The 12,103-nt window shown below is 34.2% G+C and overlaps 1 protein-coding gene across 17 annotated transcripts in view; it reads left to right on the top strand.

The window, feature by feature from the left end:
• Positions 1-12,103, top strand: part of FIP1L1 (factor interacting with PAPOLA and CPSF1) — a 78,787-nt gene that overhangs the window by 27,620 nt on the left and 39,064 nt on the right. For 8 of the 17 annotated variants that reach the window (XM_031029313.2, XM_081812381.1, XM_081812379.1 and 5 more), the window contains one exon: positions 4,548-4,655. The exons of the other annotated variants lie outside the window; for them this stretch is intronic. In XM_031029313.2, the coding sequence (XP_030885173.1) occupies positions 4,548-4,655 (108 nt within the window). The remainder of the gene's footprint in view (positions 1-4,547; positions 4,656-12,103) is intronic. 17 annotated transcript variants of the gene reach the window in all.

Raw genomic sequence — 12,103 nt, 5'->3', positions numbered from 1 at the left:
CTTACCACTTCTCTATTGATAGAGAAGTGGTAAGAGGGACAGAGCCTTTGGGTGCTTCCTTCCAGGTCAGAAAAATAAGGATGAAGGAGGAGGAGGAGATCCATAGAGAAGAATGACTACTGACATAGGAAGAACACCCAGTGTATGTCTTGAAAAAGATGTGTTTTCCTCAAAGTAGAGGAACAATTAACTACCAAATAATACTGATTGGCCAAGAAGAAGACGACTGAGAATGACTTTTAGATTTTATTTAAGTAATTTCTACACCTAGCATGGGGCTTGAACTCATAACCCCAAGATCAGTAGTCATATGCTCCACTCACTGAGCCAGCCAGGTGCCCCACGACTTTTGGATTTTGAAACATAAAGATTGCTGGTGGTCCTGACTAGGATCATTTTTAGTGGTATAAGGTGAAGTTTGAAAAAAAGACTTTTTAGAATGAATTCAAGAAAGAATGGAAGGAAAGGAATTAGAATGAGAAAATATCGACAACTTTTTTGAGGATTTTTTTCTTTTGAGGGGGCAAAGAAATAGTATCTGAAGGGAAATGTGGGGTCAGGGGAATGTTTTTTCTAAAATGATAGAAATTAGAGCATGTTTACAGACTTAGAGTGAGTTACTAGAGGGGCTATTGATGCTGCAAGAAGCAAGAAAGGACAATTGTGAGAACAGTGTCCTTAAGAAAGTCAGAGGGACAGGATGTAATATGCAAGGGGGCCGGGTTAGCCTTAAAAAGGAGATGGACAAGTTCACTCATAGTAACAGGATTGAAGATAGGATATAGTGAAGGGTGGTGGGTAAGATAATATTGATGGGAGCAACTGAAAGCTCTCTTCTGATGGCTTCAGTTTTTCCCAGCACACAGGATGCAGACTTACTGGTGAATGTGAGGATGTGTGGAAGTGGGTGTTGAATGTTTGAGAAGAGAAGAGAAATTCTGAAATAGTCATTTAGAGGTGTGTGAATGAACTAGGGGAAAGGAGTAGGATTGCTAGGCACCACCTGGAGGGGAAATGTGCCTTCAGGAGAAGGCTTTTTTTTCAAAATGGGAGAAATTACAACATTTTTATATGTTGATGGGAATGAATTAGTAGAGTGAAAAATTGACAGAGAGAGATGGTACATTTCCAACTTCTCTGGAGGTTAATGGCTATGGGTTTAAAATGAGACCAGTCAGCTTGCTTGGGTGTGTTTCTCTTGCCCTTGTCAGGTGTTTGTATGTTCATAAAGATTAGGTAGAGCTGGATTTAACAGGGATTGCAGTTATACCAGGCAAATACGACAAAGGGGCAAGGAAGGTGAGAGGGTCCTTGAAGTGATTATAATGATGGATGACCATGGATTGAAGGAGAGATGGAGAATATTGGCAGCTAGTATTTACTAGCTAGTATTTACTGGGACAGTAAAAAGGAAGTAAAGAAATGATAGAAATGTTAACAGATCTATCACTAATACCAAAAAAGTAGATTAATTGCCACCACAACCTATAGAAACATACCCAACATGTCAATATTGTCACTTTTTGATATAAAGAACAATACCCATTGCTCATTAGGAAAGTTTGTTTTCTGGGTTCATCTTGATCAAAAGTATACTTTTGTTCATTGTGAAGTATTTCCCTGAATATTTGTGTTTTTTCTGTTTTAGTCTTTGTATTTATGGAAATTAGAGAGACATGTTAGAAAGTAAAATTTTTTGACTTTAGGGAGAAGACAGGAATGTCACTTAAGGCATAATAGAGACTACACAACAAATAGTAATGAGCTGTACTGCTGACCTTACTACTGTATTTCCTTTGTTAAAAATCTTAGATTGCCTTATTAATGTGTAGATGAGTGTTGGTATGTTTGCACAGACCTTTTTTTATTGGTTCTTTGTACTTTATCGGTAGAAATGCTTGGTTTCTAACTTTCTGTATTGCCCAGCAAATTGGCATACTTAAGTAAAATGTTAATATTTAATATATCAGAATGTTTTAGTTAATCTTTAAAAGTTTTCATATTATGTCAAGAATGTACAGCTTGATGAATTTTCACAAGCTGAGCACTCATGTATTTTTCATCCAGATTCTCCAGTTGTTAACATTTGGCCATATTTGCTTTATAATTTCCCCAAAATATTTTCCTTTTTGAACCATTTATTAATTATGAACATCATGCCCCTTCAAACTCTAAATTCTTCAGCATGTAAGAACAAGGACATCCTGTTATATAATCATAGGACACAGTTATCAAAGTGAGAAAATCTAATAATGAGCCAGTACGTTAATACACAAACCATAAATTTAGCTAATTATTTCAATAATGTCTTTCATGGAAGTTCTTTTCTTGATTTAGGACTCAGTCCAGGATCATCCATTATAATTAACTCTTTTATCTCTTTATTCTTTAATCTGAGACAGTTTCTCAGACATCCTTTGTATTTGTTGACTCTGGATTTTGATGAGTACAGTCCAGTTGTTTTGTAAATCATCCCTCAGTCTGAGTTTGCCTTATGTTTCCTTTTTATTGGATTCAGGTTTTGCTTTTTAGGCAGGAAACTACATAAGTGATGTTGTGTTCTCCGTGCATCAGCCTAGAGGTACATGATGTCATTTTGCCCCATTGTTAGTGATGATAGCTTTAATCATTTAGTTGTGATGGTGTTCATTGGGTTTCTGCACTGCAAAGTTACTATTTTTACTCTTTGTATTTAATAAATAATCTGTGAGGAGACTGTATCTATCCTATTTCTTTTTAAACTTCCCAAGAATTTTAGTATCCATTGATGATTTTTGCATTCTCCCATTACTACTATAATGGCTGTAAAATAGTGATTATCTAACTCTGTTATTTTTCTTACATTAATTAGTTGGCATTCTCCTTTAAAAATGAGCTTTCCCACCTCCTCCTCTTATTTATTATCAACTAGACTCATTGGTTTTTTAGGTGTGAGAGAGTGTTTGTGGTTTATAAATATGGTTTATTTGTATATGTAGTATATAAACTATATATACGACTTATATATACTGTAATTCATATTGATGCTCAGATTGTTCCAGACTTGTTCTGTGGCAGCCTCTTCAGAGTGGCTCCTGTGACCTTTTGATTTTTCCCCAGCATTTTTTTTTTGAGGATTTTTTTTACTTTCTAGCTTTATCAGATGTTCCAGGCTTATCTTGTGCTTTCTTTGCCCCTCCCTGAAAGCAACCATTTCTTGAAAGCACCTTGATGCCTTTTAGTGGGAAATGATGAGTACAAACCAAGATCTTGGCACCAGTTCGCTCATTGCTGTTGGAGTGTCACAGTTTCTAGGCTTTTTCAGCTGGGAGTAAACAAGCAATTTCAGTATTAAATTGCCTTATGTATAATTTTAGTCATGCAGTCATCATGTTTCTTTTATTTCACATTTTGACACCACAGGTTTCTACTTCCCCTTCCTTTTTCCATCTTGCATCTTTTACCATTTTTACTGCATTGAGAACCTAGTTCCCAACAACTTCAGTGTATGTACTTACTTGTTTAATTCTAAAATACATACAGAATAGATTAGGACTTCACCTGCCATTACAGAAACCAAACCTATTAAGTAGAATTCAAGATTTCTTTGGAATTCTTTTTTTCTTTTTCTTTCTTTTTTTTTTCTCCAGGCTGAGAGTATATAGTCAAAATATTCAGAAGTTTCCTTCAGAGTGGTTAATCATATAATTTGATCTATTTCTGTTTGTATTTAGCTTTTCTTTTTCTCCATGTTTATTGATTATTTTTTGCATATATAAAACATTTAACAGAGTTCCAAGTATACTCAGATTTATCACTCTTTCCCCAATTTCTTTCACTCCTGTTAATAATTAACTTCATTTTATCTAGTTTCTGGTTTATTCTTCCTGTGTTTCTTTTTACATAAATAAGCGGATACATAAACATACCTATTTTTCCTATAGAAAAATTTTCCTATTGAAAGAGTGTCTTATTAGTACTTTAAAGGACTGGCAAGAGTGTAAACAGCTGAACTTTTTATGGAGTAGGTCACTATGGATAAAATGAACTTTCTTTTGAATTTTATTTTGGAAGAGTTATTTTGAAATGGAATTTTTATGAAATACAGAAAATGTAGGTTTTTATAAAACACATCAGAGAGTTACTGTTAGCTGGTACACTATTTGTACCTGTTATTGAAAGAATATAGGGAAAGAAATACCAAAGTTTTGAATAAGGTTTTGTGAAACCATAGAAGTTAATATTATTCATAAAAGCACGGGAAGTTATTTCTTGATAAATATAGTATAACCTGATAAGCCCTTGGTTCTTATTTTGCATTTTGACATCATATTATTTTGAAAAAGATTTCTGAAAATATTCTAGAGTTAATAAAATGTTGATAGCACATTTATATTTAAGTACCTATTAGCAGTTTTAGTACCACAGAGCCTTGGATAGAATGATACAGCAGGAACATGCTAAAGGACTTTAGACAAAGCATGTCAAAGAAAAGAAAAAAAAGTCAGAACAAGGGGGGTCAGAGACAACAATATGTAAGAAAAAACATAGAAAATTTATCTCACCAGAAACAGCACCTCTTCTCAGTCTCAGACAAGTACTGCCTCCAGAAAAGCCAATTCCAGCGTTGGGAAGTGGCAGGACCGGTATGGGAGGGCCGAATCACCTGACCTAAGGTAAGGCTGTTTTTAAACATTGGCTACTCCCTGATGTTTAGATCATCAGTGTTGTTTTGTCTAGTAATAAGTTAATAAACTTTGATTAGATTGTACCATATTTTTACCCCCTCAATTAGCTTTTTAGTTAGAGAAATTGAGGGCTTTAAAAATCATGTCAGGCCCTGTCACCTCACACCTTGCCTATCGTCTCTCTGGCTTTTTATAATACATTATAAATTGCATGGAACCATGCTAATGGGACCTCAATAAATGTTTTTTTCTCCCTACTGCTGCAGGTTTCATTCTTTCTCATATCACACCTTATTAAATCCCTGGGTGTTTCTCATTATTTATTGAATAAAATTTAGCCTTCTGAGCTAGTATTTAGAACCTCTAAAATTGAACTGCACTGAATCTTTCCAAATGTTTTATCTCAACTACGGTGCGTAAAGCAGCCATTTCACTGAGTCTAGCAGGTGTCTTAGGAAGTACCATCTCCTTTGTTGTTCCTATGCTTTTACTCCTGCTTTTACTCCCTTCTGCAGAATTCTGGTTTGTGTTCTGAATCTTAGAGTTACAAAGCATGCAGCCTTGGATGGGTACTGTATACTCTCTGAGCCTGTAACATGGGAATAATAATTTCTACCCCAAGAGATGTAGTGAGAAGCAGATATGTCAGATATGACAGTGCATTGCAAATAGTAATCAGTCTGAGCAATTAACAGTTTGCTTGACTTGGAAATGTAGACTTAGGTACTTCCCTAATTTGCCATTTAAAGTTTTAAACAGGGATGGTATGGGGGTGATTTTTTGTTTGTGTTCATTACAGCATTTCAAGCTTTCTTCCTAGGCAGGTTGATGCTATATTAATGTGCTTTTAAATATTTTCATTCAGATATATGTTATGATCAGGTATCTTTGATCATAATAACTAAAAGAAAAGCAAAGGGAGGAAACATACCAATATTTCATTTTCTTAGATTTCCTTTTCTTTGGGGTCTTTATTATATATTCTTCATGAATAGTAAGAATTTCTAATCTGCTTGGTTTTGATAGGATCTCTTGTTAGGAGAGAATAAGGTTAGTCATTCTCAAAAGTGGTTATTCATCTCAAATATATAATTGAGCAGATAGAAATATATTATCTATATTCTTAGAATAGTCTCAGTTCCATGTGTTGCTTTAACGGTATAAAATGAAAATTTGCGTATCTTATATTTTAAAGTGTACTCATTGACATTTTCCATAGTATTATAGGATATTGATCTTAGTTTTTAAAACTAGAATTCTTGAAGCACCAGTAGAAATTTCAAGAGTTATTTTAAATAAAGTTAGATCTGATAAGTGTGGAGTGGAGTCTATGAATCTTTTCACTTTTAATATTTCTATGAAACTTCAAAGTTTAACAGGAGTGCTAATAATATAATTTCTGTATAATAATTGGTCATTATAGCATACAGTACATAGAGAACTCTGAGATTTGTATTTAACCTGGCCAGTAATCTGGACAGCCTGTTTATTGATCCCAAAAGGGCCAGACGATAAGAGCTTTCATTTTCATTGTTCTGTTGTTGAATCAGTAGCCATCCTTGTAGATAAAGAATAACTACTTCTTAAACTTACAGCAGTTTCATGGCATAAGTACTGGATTTGAACATTAGGTTTGGTTTTGTCTTTGTGAATTTAGGATAGTTCCCTAAAAATCTCTAGGCCTCTGTTTCTACATTTTTAACATGACAGGCTGGACTGTGTTATCAGGAAGGCACTTTTAATCATGAAATTATTTTCTGGCTAGTCCCTGGTTTACATGGAAAAGGAGATCTGAGAAAGTAAGGAATTTGCCCGAATTTATGGCTAATGAAAGTCAGGGCTAGAATTCCTGGTTTTCTGCCTTTTAGTACCTGCAGTTAAGGCAGGTTGATTTTCATAAGCAAAAGCATAGAAATACTTAAATCACTTATTTTTAATGCAACTTAAAACTTTATATATGTTTCTTTTGCTACTATTTCAGTATCTGAAATTCCGTTTTATATCAGTTATTTGACAGAACTTTTTAAAATAATTGTGCTTTTGATATGATGGTTTATTTCTTGATGTAAGATAATTAGTTTATAGAGAAAATATTAGTTCTCATAACTGAAAATGATACATCTCAGTGTTGATACTATTACTCCCCCACCCCCACCCCCCAAAAAAGATGCTTTGGAAACACAGAAAGCTCCCATTCTGACTTTGTGATTAGTCTCAGGGAATGTAGGTAGTAGGAAATTTGACACTATTTTCAATGTGTATTTTGTGCTTTTGAAAATTCAAAAGAAGAAAACTCTAGATAAAAGCTATTGTTCTCTGGTTGTACGTGTGCATGTATATATATGGACACATACATATACACGCTTATAAAAAATGAGATGCTAGCTCTTGGAGTTAACATAACTGAGAAATGTAGGGGTTTTTTGAAACATGGCTTAAATCTCTTTGTAATGAGCAATTAAACAGTGGTTGCAATCCTTTTTTAAAAGTTATTTGGAGACTCAGACTTCTTATCTCATGTGTGTCCTATTAATTTATATAACATAGTGTTCTTCCAGCCTTGGTTAATAGTACTCTTCAGGCTAACTATATCTATGTAACAAGGACATTTTATTGGTACGAGTTTGTTTTATAAATTCAGATTTGTGACACTAAGCCAATTAGAAGAATAAAGCAGTTTTAATGAACACAGAAAATTGAAATTGGCAATATGGATGATTGCTGTAATCTTATCCTAATGTCCAGTTTATTTGTGTGTTTTGTTTCCATTTTATAATATCAAATTTTGTCAGGTAATTAGTTTCAAATTCTAGGTTGTCTTATTAAGCTTGTTTTTTAATATTAATGCTTTTTAACTTAGATTTAGACTCTTGAAAGAGGAATAGTAAAAATTGCTTAATGTAGAATCACTAAAATATTTAAACCTGCTTGCATTTCTTACAACAGACAAACGTAAAACTACAATAAAACTGGATGTTAAATGGACATTCAGTCTAAGATTGACCTCTTCATTTGTTCTTGCACTACTTCTTATGTCTTGATGAAATAATATACTGAAAAGCTGTACCTGCACCTTCATGGCATTTGACTGGGCACTCTGAATGTGTGTTGCTGTATTATGTACCTTGTAAGATTTTCTATGATTGGACATATGAAGGCCTTTATTTTAAAAGATTCCCTGTAGAATGGTATCTTTTCCTATATTTAAAAAATGAAATTAAACATAAATATGGCAGGTAAACCTTTATTTCAAGCTCTGCACAAAAGTGAGTAAATTTGGCTTCCCTAATGAACACATTCATGTCCTCTAGTGAATCAAATTTTAGCATAGTTCACCTTTAAGCCTTTAAGGTTTTTTGTTTTTAAGATAGTTTAAAAAAGTAACAACATTTTAAAAATTTAGGCCCCCCAAAATTAGCAAACACTTGTGTAGAAGTAGACTTAACTAACTGTAGAAGTAGTCATAACTAACATGACTCTTGGTACTGGCACTTTACTTCACAAAAGAGCCTTTTCCATATCTGTGAAAGTGAAACTAATTGGACTTACACCGAGTACTTGCGGATTAAATGGTTTCTGTGGCTGCAAAAGCACCTATTGCAGGGCACCCAGTAAGTGTTAGTTCCCTTTGGATCTCTGCTCCCACCGTAGTCTCTTTAATCGTAGTACTGATAGACAATACATGCTCTGAAAACAGTTTTAAATTCTGTGATTTTTATTTTGGACATATATTATTTTTCAAGACAGCATTTTTGATTAATCTTCACTGAAAAATAGAATACATTAAGTTTTCTTTATAAACTGTATACGTTGTAGACAATTATTCTTGTGCTTGTGAAGGTAAAAGAAAAAGTATAGAGGCAGTACTGTGTGACTCCACAAAACTCAAAATATCAGTATAAAAATATATATGCAGTGGATGACAGCCTTACCTTAATTATCAGGCCTTGGTATGTATGACTTTATATTTATTGAGTAATAAGAGTTAAGTATTAATTTTTATCAACTACTTTAAATTCTTTCTAGAAGAAAATACAATGTATGTGTCTTCCTTGAGCATGCCTTTAGTTGTAGTCCTCAACTTTGGCTGTGTATTGGAATTACCTGGGGAGCTTCAAAAAATTATGGATGCTTAGGCCCTAGAGACCGAATTAAATAGTCTGGTGTGCACTCTGGGCATTGGGATTCTTAAAAGCTCCCAGATGTTTCTGATGTGTAGGAAGCATTGAGAACCACTGATTGAGAAATGGGATTCTGGTTTGGCATAAAGATTATTAATTGATTATTAATCAAATATTTAGTGACCACCTTGGAATATGAGGTAAAAATGATAGATTAATAGGGTGGAACTGATGTTTGCATAGCATTTTATGCCTTGTAGAGCTCTTTCTTTTGTGTGAGTCTCATTTAATTTATATTTTCTGCTTCTTTGAAAGTCTTTTTGTTGGTAGCCAGTATCAAAGGTGTATCATGCTGTTTCTGTTGCAGACTGATTGGTAGATAGTGTATTTGCCAAACTGGAAATTGGAATTCCTCCACATGTTATTTTCCTTACATACTTTCTCTGCTCATGTTCTTCCCTTCATTTAAAATTAATGTACTCCCTCCCCATCCTATATGGCTAAATCCATTCTACATGTCTTTCAAGGCTTATTTCTTTCCTAAAGTAGCTTAAAAGATGTTATACCAATTTCCATGCAGAATTGTTACAGGCATCTATTTAGCTATATGACCTGAGTTAGACAATGATACTAGTGCATCTGTCTTAACTTGGGAATATTTAATAGTCAAGTCTAGGTTTTTTCCTGGAAAATGAATCCTTGAACTATTGCTCTTGCTGCACAGTTCTTATTAGGAGCTCTGTTGTGAGAAAAAAAAACATTCATAGATTACTTCAAGGATATTTGATTCATTTATTGTTTTACAGTAGTGGTTCTGAACTTTGAAGCAGTAACTCCTTTGAAAATTTGCTGCAAACTGTGGACTCTTCTGCCTGAAAAATACATTTATACACATGCATATATTTAAGTTGAGGAACCTCCTGATCCCTCAGTATCCCATGTATGCTAGTTAAGGATTCTTGCTCAAAAGTACAGTTAAATCCGGGAGCTTGGATGGCTCAGTCGGTTAAGCGTCTCCCTTCACCTCAGGTCATGATCTCAGGGTCCTGGGATCGAGGCCTTCGTTGGGCTCCCTGCTCATTAGGGAGTCTGCTTCTCCCTCTGCCTCTTCCCCCACTCATGCTCTCTCTCCCTGTCTCTCAAAAATATATCTTTTTAAAAAGTATCGTTAAATCCTTAGATCAAGCCTTCGTCAAGAGCACATGTACTCAGACAACACTGTTTGGCTCCACCTAATTAAATTGCTTTTATTGAACTGTGCATTGTTACACTTCAGCCGGTATTGAGGAACATTTTGAGAAACGGCTTTGTGAAATTCACTTATGTTTTCATTGTAGTAATATTGGAGACTTTGTCCCTATTTCAGTGTTTTTAACAGCATGAGATTGCAGTCCATTAGTGACAGGTGTGAAAGCAATTTCATGGTCTCAACCACCAAATATTTCATGGTTTTGTATTGTTTATTTTGCTTTTTTGTGTGTGATATTTAATACTAATAAATCATGTTTGATTTTAATGTTACTCTTTCCTTTATAATAAGTGTAAGTAAGTATTGTTTCATGAAACTCAGTTTTTTATATGTGGGTACTGGATTGCTGTGCAAAATGTGTTTCTTAAATAACTATATTTTGGGGTCAGAAATGTTTGAAAACTACAGTACTCTATCATACTTTCTCTTAACATGGACTCAGAGGAGAAATTTTTTTCTCTTTATTTTCATCTGTAGAATGGGAATAATAGTTGCTACATCATAGGGTTATTATGAAGAGTAAATGCATATAAAGTGCTAAGAACAGTGCTTTCCTAGCACACAATAGGTGCTTAGTAAACACTAGCTGTTATTATCAGGAAGTGCCATCTTTAGAGCTAATGCTTTGTTTTTATCTTACATACATCAAAAAGACTTTTGTTATTAATGGTGTCCTTTATTTTGGCTGTTAAAAAATGAGAAGCTCAGGGATAGATTTGTGACAAAAGATTAATAACTAATTCTGTGTCTTGGCCCTAATTTTGTCACTTTTAAAGTTTTTGTTGTATCTTTGTAAGCAGCTTACATCAGAATCACCAAAATATGTCAATTTAATTCCATTATAATTTCAGAGATATTTTCATATTCATGAAAGGTAGAGACTCTTCTGAACATCCACTGCCTGTATTAATCTTGTAGATTAATGAGGCTTCAGCTATCCATTGTGGTTAGTTTCTGTCTCTTCAGCTTTTTACTGTCCAATATAGAGAAGAGAATCTTGATAGCTACATTAGCTATCTGCCTTATTGAACAAATGTGTAAGTAAGCCCAGGTAAACTTGTGCTATGTGGAAACTCAAGGTACAGTAGCTACTCATAGTGAAGCTCTACTAAATCTTTTTATGCATTGAAATAAAAAGTGGTTCATTAAAAATTTTCAGAATAATATGGTTCAACATCATTTTTCATAATGTGGCATCAAAATAACATCGCTTGGTACTCATCTCTGTTAAATATTATGTACTTTTTGTTACTTTGGTATATGCTTATGTATCTTGTCATAAGAATTTCTGAACAAAATGGTAAACTTCACATTTCTGATTAAGGTAAATCGGTTTGTGTGGTAAAAATCCCTGGACAAATAGGTGTTATTATTGTGGAAATGTAAGAAATTGCAGTCTTCTGGATTCCCTCTACTGATGCACATTTGTTAAGGCTGATTTTCCATGTGTATATTTTTTGAAACTTAGTATTTGCCACTTTGAATCTTCAGTGATTAATCCATTTAAAGTTGAAAAATTAGACTTCTCTGACCATATTTAAGATAAACTTTAAGAAATGAGTACTCTCATGTGTCCCAGAATTTTTTTTTAATTTTTTATTGTTAACGTTAATCACCATACATTACATCATTAGTTTTTTAGTTTTTTTTTATTCTTATGTTAATCCCCTACATTACATCATTAGTTTTTGATGTAGTGTTCCATGATTCATTGTTTGTGCATAACACCCAGTGCTCCATGCAGAACATGCCCTCCTCAGTACCCATCACCAGGCTAACCCATCCTCCCACCCCCCTCCCCTCTAGAACCCTCAGTTTGTTTTTCAGAGTCCATCGTCTCTCATGGTTCGTCTCCCCCTCCAATTCCCCCCCTTTATTCTTCCCCTCCTGCTATCTTCTTTTTTTTTTAACATATATTGTATTATTTGTTTCAGAGGTACAGATCGTGATTCAACAGTCTTGCACAATTCATAGCACTCACCATAGCACATACCCTCCCCAATGTCTGTCACCCAGCCACCCCATCCCTCCCACCCCCCACCACTCCAGCAACCCTCAGTTTGTTT

This window comes from Leptonychotes weddellii, chromosome 2 (genome assembly GCF_054177405.1).
Source record: "Leptonychotes weddellii isolate Sample4059 chromosome 2, ASM5417740v2, whole genome shotgun sequence".
In the NCBI taxonomy this organism is placed as follows: Eukaryota; Metazoa; Chordata; class Mammalia; order Carnivora; family Phocidae; genus Leptonychotes; species Leptonychotes weddellii.
Note: the sequence above shows the minus strand (reverse complement) of the source record. Positions and strands in the feature narration are given on the sequence as shown.